At 55.7% G+C, this 11,031-nt stretch overlaps 3 protein-coding genes across 3 annotated transcripts; all 3 read left to right on the plus strand.

The window, feature by feature from the left end:
* Positions 1 to 58: 58 nt before the first annotated feature.
* On the plus strand, positions 59 to 970 carry VDBG_04837 (conserved hypothetical protein; the record flags this gene model as incomplete). The annotated part of the gene is made up of 1 exon (XM_003005185.1): positions 59 to 970. The coding sequence occupies one exon, from the start codon at positions 59 to 61 to the stop codon at positions 968 to 970; it is 912 nt and encodes a 303-aa protein (XP_003005231.1).
* Positions 971 to 5,131: 4,161 nt separating this feature from the next.
* Positions 5,132 to 7,057, plus strand: VDBG_04838 (conserved hypothetical protein; the record flags this gene model as incomplete). Its single annotated transcript, XM_003005186.1, has 1 exon — positions 5,132 to 7,057. One exon carries the CDS (start codon positions 5,132 to 5,134, stop codon positions 7,055 to 7,057), a length of 1,926 nt encoding a protein of 641 aa, XP_003005232.1.
* Positions 7,058 to 8,697: 1,640 nt separating this feature from the next.
* Positions 8,698 to 10,235, plus strand: VDBG_04839 (cytochrome P450 51; the record flags this gene model as incomplete). The annotated part of the gene is made up of 3 exons (XM_003005187.1): positions 8,698 to 8,943; positions 9,002 to 9,199; positions 9,267 to 10,235. 3 exons carry the CDS (start codon positions 8,698 to 8,700, stop codon positions 10,233 to 10,235), a joined length of 1,413 nt encoding a protein of 470 aa, XP_003005233.1.
* Between the last annotated feature and the right edge of the window lie 796 nt (positions 10,236 to 11,031).

Below are 11,031 nucleotides of genomic sequence, written 5' to 3' on the forward strand. Positions count from 1 at the left end.
CATCTGCCCTTGAATCTTCTGTCTCTATACACCCCCCTCGCCTCCCTTCAACACCAACATGCGCGTCGCTATTGCAGGCTCTGGTGACTTTGCTCGCTATCTCAGCGAAGAACTGGTCGCTGGCGGCTTTCAAGTCACCATCCTGACACGCTCCGTCAAGCCTCACTTCGAGAATCGTCCCGGCGTCACGCAATTTGTCACGGACTACTCGGTCGCATCCATCGTCAAAGGCATCCAAGACAGCACCGTCCTCATCTCCGCCATTCTGGACTATGGTGCCACCTTCGTTGATGTCCACCTCCGTCTCATCGATGCGTGCAAACAGAGTCCTGCTTGCAAGCGCTTCATCCCGGCTGAGTACGGCGGAAATCTCGAGAAATTCCCAGACCAGCCGGGCTTCTACTACCGTGTCCACGAACCTGTGCGCAAGGCGCTGCGCGAGCAGACTGAACTTGAGTGGACTCTCATCGCCGTCGGCTGGTTCATCGACTATATCATGCCCAGCCACAGCCGTTACCTCAAGGATGCTGGCGACGCCTTCCCCATAAACCTCGTGGACCGCAAAATCCTTATTCCCGGCACGGGTGATGAGCCCCTCGACGTGACCAGTGCAAGAGACGCCGCCAAGGCAATCACCATGCTGGTGCAGGCTCCGAAGTGGGAGCACCACACCAACATATCTGGAGAGAAGACGACCTGGAATACTGTAGCGGCCCTGATGCAGTCCAAGTATCCCGACTTGACGGTAGAACACCGCAGCCTTTACCAGCTGATCGAGAACATTGTCTCGAGCAAGGACGATTTCACAACTATCATCGCAGAATACCAGATCTTCTCGGTGAGCCAGGCAGGATCTTTGGATCCCGCCAAAGTCGCCGCACACCGTGATGCGTACTTCCAGGGGGTCAAGTTCCGGTCTGTGCAGGAGATGCTGGAGGACGCTGAGAAGCACCCGGGAACCATTATCTGAGGGCCATAGTACAGTCCTTTTTCCACTTTAGTCTTTCAAATTAAAATAAAAGCAAGTCAAACTGAGGCATTCGTGCCAGCATGTGAGGCCATGGTTCAGGCGCTGTATTCGTAGGCGCCCCATCTCGTGACTTCCAGATCTCTTCCGCAGCCGACCGAAGCACGTTCCAAGTCTCGAACCCCAAAGCCACCCGCCGGGCAATGGACGCCCTTAGTCTGTCACGCATATTCACGGTCCTGGCTTCGAAGGCTATCGTTGCGTAGATCCAAGTACTGGGGTTTTGATCTTCGTTTGTAGCGTCAAGCCTCTCGATAAGGTGGATGCATTTTGCCACCAGCGCATCAATATCTGCTTCAGACCCACGTCGACCAGATGCGCACTTGAAGTAGAGCAGGCAAGCGTGATAAAACAAGAAGCCATGATGACGGAGTGAGACCTGCTCCTCGCCTTCTGTCGTTGTGTGATCAGAGACTGGTGGCGTGGACAAAGCAAACTCCATCTCGAGCTGATCCAGCTCGCCAACATCCATGGCACCATCAGATAAAAGAATCGTGTTGAAAGACGAGACCAAGCTCAGTAAAGTGCTTGAAAGCCCCTGGTCCTGGAGAAAGCCATGACCTGCATAGTCAATTGCCAGAGGACCGGGGACCTCAACGTAACCAACATATCGGGATTGTATCAGAGCCAAGAAACCAGCATATGATTGGTATGTGATGGATGCCGAAGTCGATTCAGTCCACATCTCGATTCTCGTGTCTTCAAGTAGGCTGCGAGTCACCTTAACTACCTCGCGCCAGGTGCCGGGCGTGCCACTGATGAATTGCGTCATTATCCATAAACACAAGGTCCCAAAGCTTGCCAAGCGTTCGCTGGGCTCGGCACGATGCATATTGCGCATGAGGTGGAAGTAGCTTTGTCGACGATGCTGAAGAACTAACACATTGTTCTCCAGACCATCACCTCTTAATACTGCCTGGTGTGTTGCTGAGGCGGCGCAGACGGCGTGGAAGAGGGCAGCTGTGCTGCTGGAATAACTGTTCGCTATGCGGCTTCCCTCAAGTGCGATGGGCGACAGAACGGCGAGGTAGGGGTTAGTCGGGGTGCGTATCGGCATCCACTTGTGACTAAGATGCAGCACCCAGTGGCTAATCAGCTCCCGGTGACTGGAAGAAGGGAATATGTCCAGTGCTCTCGACGGATGGCCCAAATGATTGATTGGCATTAGACATGTGTCAGAAGCATCGTTAGAAGCTTGGTTTTGCCACATGGTTGAGATGCTGGATGGTCTTCTTGGCCGTGGAAGCGACGAAAGCGGCATTCCATGCCAGATTGGATTTACCTCGCCGTGGCTGGCTTCATCATCGATGGAAGCACCCAGAAAGTTCGCTTCGTCTGCTTCGATGTTGTTGAGGTAGAAGCCTGAAGGACTGGGGCTGTTGAGAGCATCCGGTTGCATGTGACCACCTCGTTGTGGTTTGATGATGCTCGTAGTTACAAGAACGGAGGTATCTTGCGCATGCAAGTCGTCTGTAGACTGGGCTCTACGTCCCAACGAAGCAACACTGACCCCTTCCAGGAGATTTACGTATCTGCAGTCGGGCGTCGCTGTGCGACGGGGCAGTTCATGCTCCTCCCTTACATTTGCCAACTGCTTTCCTGCCAAAGCTTGGGTGTTGACCGGGTCATGGCTTGTGGTGGGCCCAGTAGCTTGAAAGACGGAGAAGGCACCTTGATTCTGCGAGCCCACGCTGGAAGGGCTGGCCAGTCGGTTGGATTGATAGTGATCAACGTGAGCCCATGCACGCTGTGAACGACTTCGGCGGTTGCCCGTGGTTGGTACCTTGCCAGGCTGGGTGACCCAAGCTAACCTGACTCCGTACCCCCGACAAGTGAACCCTCCAAGTGTACAACGTCTGCAATGGGGGCGTTGTTCGTCGCACTTAACGTGCCGATCACGACAGGTCCAACATCCGGTAAACGTCTTGCGTCGCCTGGGGCGCTTCAGCTCAAGGTGTGTTTCTGGCTGGGTTGGATCTTGAGTCGTAACAGGCCGTAACCCTTGTACTGGCAAGGCAGTGGGACCTTTCGTTGTGTGCGGAGAACCCATTGTTTGCCGGCGAAGAAATGAAAGGCGATCGATGCGACGTTAGCATTGATGGCTGCTAATGACGATGTTCGTCCGTTGCTTCGGAGTTTGATGGTACTGGAGTCACCTCAGTGCTTAGTAATTAGGTTCACAGCAAAGGCAGCGAACAGACAAGACTTGGGACGTCTATCTATCTACTACATCAGCAATCCCCCAAGCTCGAATCAAAGGCAAAACGATTGCCATCAATCATCCCGGCCACAAATGAACTGTCCTCACACGCCACAACCTTCACAGGTCCTGGGCCCTTCTTCAAGAACACTGGAAGTGACTTGGTGGCGACTCTCGTCTTTTCCTCTGTGCTCGGCACGAAAGCCCACGTCCCCTGTCAGTCTGCCATTTCGAGCTGCTTCACCCCACTCATCGGGGGGTCGGAGCGGGCGACAGTGTCGAAAGGGAAATCATTATCTCGGTTGTCGTTTTTTTTTCTCCGCAGTCAAACACGACGATCGTGAGATTGCCCAAAGAGAAGGAGGAACCTCTGCTGGGCCCCTGACCCTGATGACTGAACCTCCCTGTTTTCTATTAGCGAGGAAGCCACAAGTGAGGTGATTTTCCCACTCCTGCCACTGCACCAGGCGCGGGATGGTCAAATGTGGCAGGAGGCCCTCGAGTAGCGAAGCCGATTGGCAGGAGCTGTCCTCCTTGGGCCAATGGGGTGCCGGTTGCCGTGAAGGCGGTTCCAGCCGTGGGAAGGACCCCGACATTCTGAAACGAACTAATGTGCAAAAGGGAAGGGATGCCGTCGAGGAACCTCAGATCAATGTACTCTTAGGCGAGGTCCAGTGCCAAAGGCACTCGTATCCCACGTACACCGTGGCTCCCCAGTGCCTGCGTCACTCCAAACTGCTTCCAACTAGTGCCCACGACCTGTTGGGCTCCTAGTGGTGGTGCCTGGGGGCGGCTTTCTGGGAACAACGATTGTCAGGATCTGGTCAAACGACCTTCTCTCTTTCGAAGCCTTCCTCGGACGAGGATGTGCGAGACTGCTTCTTCGCGCCGCGCTTGTACTTTGTCGGATGCAGGGGTGAAAAGGACAGGGCAAACGGCCAAACAGGGGGGGAATACAAAGACACTTCTTTGCCCAGATGGTTAGCTGTTCAACGAGCGCAGCGTTCAGCGTTGCATGACGAGCACTGGCCAGCGTGCACTCCCAGTTGCCAGCTTCACCTTCACCACCACGTTTGGGCTTGGACGTTGCTTCTGTGCTGTCTGCCGTTCATCCCGCCGGCTGAGGGCCACGACTTGCCACCACCGCCTTTTCGAGGCCTGTTTCATCTTCGTGTCTATACTTGTTCTTTTCGTTCATTCATTCATTCATTCCTTCTCTTCTCTGCACATCTTGCTGGGCCTCGAGCTCCTCGAAGCCGCACAACACCAGACGACAGCGAGGTATCACGATTACCCGCCCACCCAGTCATCGGTCGGATTGACCCCCGCTCCGCGATTCAATTCGAGACTGACTACTCTCTTGAGCCATCAAAACGAGGCAGCTGGTACTGTGAGATTGCGCCAACTAGGAGGGCCGGCCCTATTGTATCCCTAGCATCAACCGTCTCGGCATGATCGTCGCCCGGATCGACCGCCTGTCATCAACACGTATCGTCGGCCGCTGATCACCTATTCCCCTTGTCAAGCCTGCGTCATCCACCCACACGCAGCCCAGCCGGCAGTCGTCTGATGTCTTGTTCTTCCCCGCAAACCTAACCAACAAGAGGATTCTTTTCACCGACTGAGCTCCTCGCTCAGTCTGCTTCTCAACTCCCACCGCCTCGACCACAACAGCACGTTGTACAACGTCTGGGTATCATGAGAGTTTCCCTTGGCGGGATCACAGTGTCACTCCTTAACATCTTGACTAAACTTTTGCCCACACACATTCCTTGCCCCATATCGTTTTACTTTGCACCCCTTTGAGGCCATCTGGATGCTTCCTTGAGGCTGGGCTATCTTTCCGAACGTGCGTTCACACATCTCACGATATCCTGACATCTCACTTGCCTTGGACCGACACGATGGCCATGAGAGACAAGATGCCGGCACCTCTGGATCTGAGCAGGTCTAAGATCTTCACTGGGTCCCCGCGCATGAACCTCAGACGAGCTGCCTCTTACAACAACGACAGGCATCATTTCGACAAGGCGCCGCTGTCTTCAACATCATCCCGCTTCAACTTCAATCACCTCCTCTTCACTTCGCCTCCGCCATCACCCAGTCTTCCTGCCCTGGTGCCACGACCGCGAAGGTCACCCACACATCCTCGGCCAAGCCGGATGCTCCGCGGCCTCCTTTGGCTCACTTTCTTTCTGCTCATTTTCTACTTCGCTACCATCACCATTCGAGGCAATGTTCCAATGGGCATCCCATACCTCACAAATGAACAAGAATTCGAGATGATCGGGCAAGACGATCTACCCGACTTTGCCACCCCGATCATCGTTACAGACACGACCGGCAGATCAAAGTGGACCGTCTCGATCCCACCGGATTTCGAATTTCCACTGGGCGTGGAGGACTATGGAGAGATGATCGGGAAGTGCCGTGAAGTAGCCAGCCGTGTAAGGGATATGCGGAACAAGAACCCGCCCCCGTTCCAGACTTCCTTGGGCAGGGCAAGCCCCTCGGACAAGTACTTTATCGACGTTCCTGACGCCGAGAAGGCTGGTCTTCTTCCAGGACTGGCTGAGAAGACTGTTCAAACCAGTCATATCATTGGGGAAACCGGGGAGTCTGTCGGAAAGAAGGCCGTTTGCGAGGGCACCATGACCTTTGTGCTCGAGACGGCAGATGCTGGCCTGGGCAACACTTTGATGGAACTTTGGCTGTTCTACGGACTTGCTCTCAAGCAGGGAAGGTCCTTCTTTATCGATGACTCAAGATGGGCATATGGGAAGTACACCGACATCTTCCAACCCCCTCCCGTTCCAAACTGTCTTCCTCCTCCACGCCATCAGATGCTCCCTTGTCCGATACAGGCCCGGCACTTGGTAGTTACATCGGCTACTGCCCGAAGCATGTGGGCGGACTCCCTCAGCAAGCCCTATCCCAGGCAGGGAGGCCACGGCGATTCCTCCGTGCGAGAGCTTTACGACCTTGCAAGAGCTGGCTACGAGGCGCTGTTCAAGCTCAACACGGAAGACGCCAAATATGCAGAGGATCGAATGAGTCTGTTGGCCCGAAAAACGCGCACACAGGGCTCCTCCCCTAACAACGGTATGGTCGTTGGCGTGCACGTCCGACACGGCGACTGCCACCCCTTGGAGTACCAATACCGCAGCTCCTACATCCCCATCAACGCCTTTACGGATAAGGCGCGACACATCATAGAAGTCAGCTACCAGGGTGCTGGCAGGGGTGGTCAAGATGACGTCCCTGCCCAGGAGCATTCCCTCATTGTTATGGCCTCTGACGACCCTATGGTTTATGAGTCGGAGGAGTTCAGGGGTGCTCATCAGGCGCAGGACCGCATCCGCCTAGCCGGCAAGCAGGAGGTCCAGAAGGGCAATCCAAACCCTCGCGTCATGCACCACTTTGTGGACGATTCTTTTGGCTGGGAGGGTGGCTTCTTCGCACCCATGTTCTGGAGTCTAGGGCAGTCTGGCCAGAGCCCAGCCAACGGAGTTGCAGGGCAGACCGAGAAGCCGCAACCCACAGCAGATGCGGTACGCCTGCGCAGCTACATAGGACGCGCCTACATGCTTGACCTCGCCGTGTGTCAGGATCGAGCGACGTGTCATTTGCACAGTGAGCGCCATGGGCTGTCGGCTGTTGGCAGTCATGATGGGGTGGGAGCGAGCCATGGAGAAGGACAATTGGGTCAATGTCGACGGAGATTATGGATGGACAGCCCTGTCATGGTAGGCCGCGTACTTCTTGAGCGGCGGTGTGGTCGGGAAAATATGCGCAGAAGCATACAGAGGTGGTCAGTCGTCGATCTGTGACAGGCGTTGGGTGTCGTTATTTCTTTGTTTCGAAGCATAGAGAGGAGAGAAAGCCCTGGCAGATTGAACTTTATCGCTGCGTCAGAGGGAGGCGGGCCATAGCCGGCGTCGGTCGTTACTAGTACCTTCACGGTACTTAGTTCATTACAATACCATTATTTCACATGCAAAGCTGCGCGTCACTACAGTACAGTTCTGGGATTCTTCGTCTCGAGGTCGGCCAAGCGGGGCGTACAAGACACGTCATGTAGCTGCACTTCATGCTCGACAGGTCGGACGGAGTAGTCTTTGCAAGATAGGTGAAGACAGGTCTCGGTACCTTGTTTTATCGTATTCGTTTTGATGCTCTTGGCATGGGGAGGTGAAGAGAGGCAGTCACGCTTTGACTTGTCTGGGATTAAGATACTGGGCCTTGAAGTCTTAGTTTGTCGTATTCGTATCAGCTCTCGGGGAGCTTCAGGTACCCCGAAACAGGTGCATATGTGTGGGGAGTAGCGTGCAGCAGGATCGTCCGTAGAGGGGCGCAGCACGGCATCTGAGGGCGTTGTCACGGAGGGCAACTTGAGTTAGTCGTATTCGTATCTCGAGGAGGTGCAGGAGGATTGCAACAGAGGCAGTTTAGATGTTCACTGTTCTCTTGGACGACAGCAGCGATGCGCATGCCAGAGGATTCGTGAAAGAGTTGGCAATGACCAGCCGTGGTATGGCAGTCGACAGGCATCCAGAGTTTTTGATGCTGCCTAGACGTGATTGACGGCAATGCTAATGTCGAGCAGAGCGTTGTTGACTGGGAATGGCGACAGATCCAGGCCACAAGGCGGGATGACGTCTGGTTGGTATCACATGCCAGTCAGAAGTCAATCTTGGCCTCCCACTAGTAGAGTGCACACCACGATCTGTAACTACAGAGCGGTCATTGGCCACCTGGTATCAACGTCAACAAGTGGCAAAGCTCAGGCCACTGGGAGGGACTACAAGATCAACTGCGGCCGGCAGGGGTCAATTCTGGCCAGCGCAGCCTCAGCAATGGGTCGGGGGCGGACGGGCTACAAGATGGCACCGAAAAGAGTCGTCTTCTTATTCGGGTGGTACGATGCCCTGCGACGACGTACATTGCTGGGAAAGGTCAGCAAATTTCCTGATGGGTTGATCAAGGAGAAAGTCGCAAGTTATCAGACGATGTGCAGACGGAACCAAGGCCCTGGCCGTGGACGATACGAATACGCTGGAGCCATGATTGGGTACCGGAAGGTTTGACCGCCTTTGCCAAAATGGGGACCCTGGAGTCTTGGATCGTTGAGGTGGAGCCCCTGCTGTGGATGTTAGCGGCTTGCAATGGATGGGCTTTTGCGAATTGGCAGCGCCCCTGAACCCCCTTGCACCTCGCGTGCGCAGTCCCTTCCACCCCCCCAAAGGAAAATATTGCCGATATAATTTAACCCGTCGCGCACTCTCGAGACATACACCAACCCCACCGTCTCGCACCACCTCCTGATCGTATCGACGAGCCCATTGACGACGACGGCCACGATCCACGAGTAGACGAGAAACGACCGAGTCCCGTCTGTCACGGCCACGGCGACCTCACCCCGCCGGTTCACCTATTCCTTCTTTCCTCCCTCAACAGGTCCGCCAACATCATGGGTCTCCTTCAAGAGATCACCGGTCCTGCTGCGCAGCAGTTCCAGACCCTCGGCACCGCGTCGCAAGTTGGCGTCGTTGTCTTCGGCGTCGTGCTCCTCTCTGTCGTCATCCATGTCGCCAACCAGCTCCTGTTCAAGAACCCCAATGAGCCCCCCATGGTCTTCAGCTGGTTCCCCTTCATTGGAAACACCGTCACCTATGGCATGGACCCTCCCGCCTTCTTCGAGGCCAACAAGAAAAAGGTACGTCCCAGTGATTCAATCATCGTGTGACGAACTTGAACTGATTCTGGACTCCCAGTACGGTGACGTCTTCACTTTTATTCTCCTCGGCAGCAAGACCACCGTCGCTGTCGGCCCCCAGGGCAACGACTTCATCCTCAACGGCAAGCAGCGCGACGTCAACGCCGAGGAGATCTACAGCGTCCTCACTACGCCCGTCTTTGGTCGCGATGTTGTCTACGACTGCCCAAACGCCAAGCTCATGGAGCAGAAGAAGGTTGGCGTCTGCTTTCCATCCCCTGTCGCCCCTCGAACCAGCAGCTGACACGCTTCCCCATTTTCAGTTCATGAAGATCGCCTTGACCACTGAGGCCTTCCGCTCCTACGTCCCCATCATCTCCCACGAGGTCCAGAACTACTTCAAGACGAGCAAGTACTTCAAGGAACAGTCCGGCGTCGTCAACATCCCCCCCAGAATGGCCGAAATCACCATCTTCACCGCCTCCCACGCCCTTCAGGGCTCCGAGATTCGCAACAAGTTCGACACGTCCCTCGCCGAGCTGTACCACGACCTCGACATGGGCTTCTCCGCCATCAACTTTGCTCTCCACTGGGCGCCCCTCCCCTGGAACCGTAAGCGTGACGCCGCCCAGAAGGCCGTTGCCCAGATCTTCATGGACACGATCAAGGACCGCCGCGAGTCTGGCCGCACCGATGGCCTCGATATGATCTCCCACCTCATGCGCTCCACGTACAAGAACGGCATCAACGTCCCCGACCATGAGATTGCGCACATGATGATCGCTCTCCTCATGGCCGGCCAGCACTCTTCCTCCTCCACCTCGTCCTGGATCATGGCGCGCCTCGCCCAGAACCCCGCCGTTATTGACGACCTCTACAAGGAGCAGGTCGAGGCCTTTGGTGCCGACCTCCCTCCCCTCACCTACGAAGATCTCTCCAAGTTGCCCCTCAATCAGGCCATCATCAAGGAGACGCTCCGCCTCCACGCGCCCATCCACTCCATTTTGCGCAAGGTCAAATCGCCCATGCCCGTCCCCGGCACCAAGTTCGTCATCCCCACGAGCCACAATCTTCTCTCGGCTCCCGGCACCTCGGCCACCGACCCGACATACTTCCCGAACCCCGCCATCTGGGACCCCTACCGCTGGCTCCCCGACTCGCCCAATGCCCCGACCTTTGCGCGCGCCGAGAGCGCCGACGAGGAGAAGATCGACTATGGTTACGGCCTCGTTAGCAAGGGTGCCAACTCGCCCTACCTTCCCTTTGCGCTGGCCGTCACGCTGCATTGGTGAGCAGTTTGCCAACGTCCAGCTGCAGACTATTACAGTCGAGATTGGGCGCTCTCAGTTTTCCAATGCCGACGGAGCAGCAACATCAACGGCACCGACTACGCCTCGCTGTTCTCGCGCCCGCTGGAGCCCGTCAACATTCGCTACGAGAGACGGGAAAAGGCGTGAGTCTGTACTGGCCTGTCCGCGAGAGGTTCAGGCAGTAATCCTTTCCATGTGCTGTATATAATTTAAGGTGGGGGAAAGCTCACTCTGTAGAGCTGCTGGTATAGACTTTAATGCAAGACGAAATGAAGACTTCACAAACGAGCATACAATGCCTTTTTTCCCCCCTCGCTTTCGCTTGACGAAGTGATTGCCTATGCAATGACCTGACTGACAGTGAGGTGCAACTGTCCTGCCCAACTCGATGTGATTGGCGTTATGGAGATGTGATGACGATACGAGACTACCCTTGTTTGCATGCCATGCCACTCATCAAGGGGGTCAGTGCGAAACAGACTTTGGAAAATCCGACTCTATTGAACTTTGCGCAACTCCACCATATCCGCCGCAAGCGAAACAACTCATAGCCATTCCATGTGAGTATTCACGCTGCATGGTCTCCCAAAGCCCAATGTCGGACCCTTCAACTTCCACTCTCCTCCGCCTGTCCGGGCTTCCCGTCTCGCAACTCCCCGCCCCCTCCGCCACGTCGGAAACCCAAATCCCTTTCCTCCACGCCCTGCTCGCCCCCGCCATTCCCTTCCTCGACTCGGCCGCCCCACGCGCCGGACGCCGTCACGTCCTGACGCCGTGG

This window comes from Verticillium alfalfae, genomic scaffold, assembly GCF_000150825.1.
Source record: "Verticillium alfalfae VaMs.102 supercont1.5 genomic scaffold, whole genome shotgun sequence".
NCBI classification, from domain to species: Eukaryota; Fungi; Ascomycota; class Sordariomycetes; order Glomerellales; family Plectosphaerellaceae; genus Verticillium; species Verticillium alfalfae.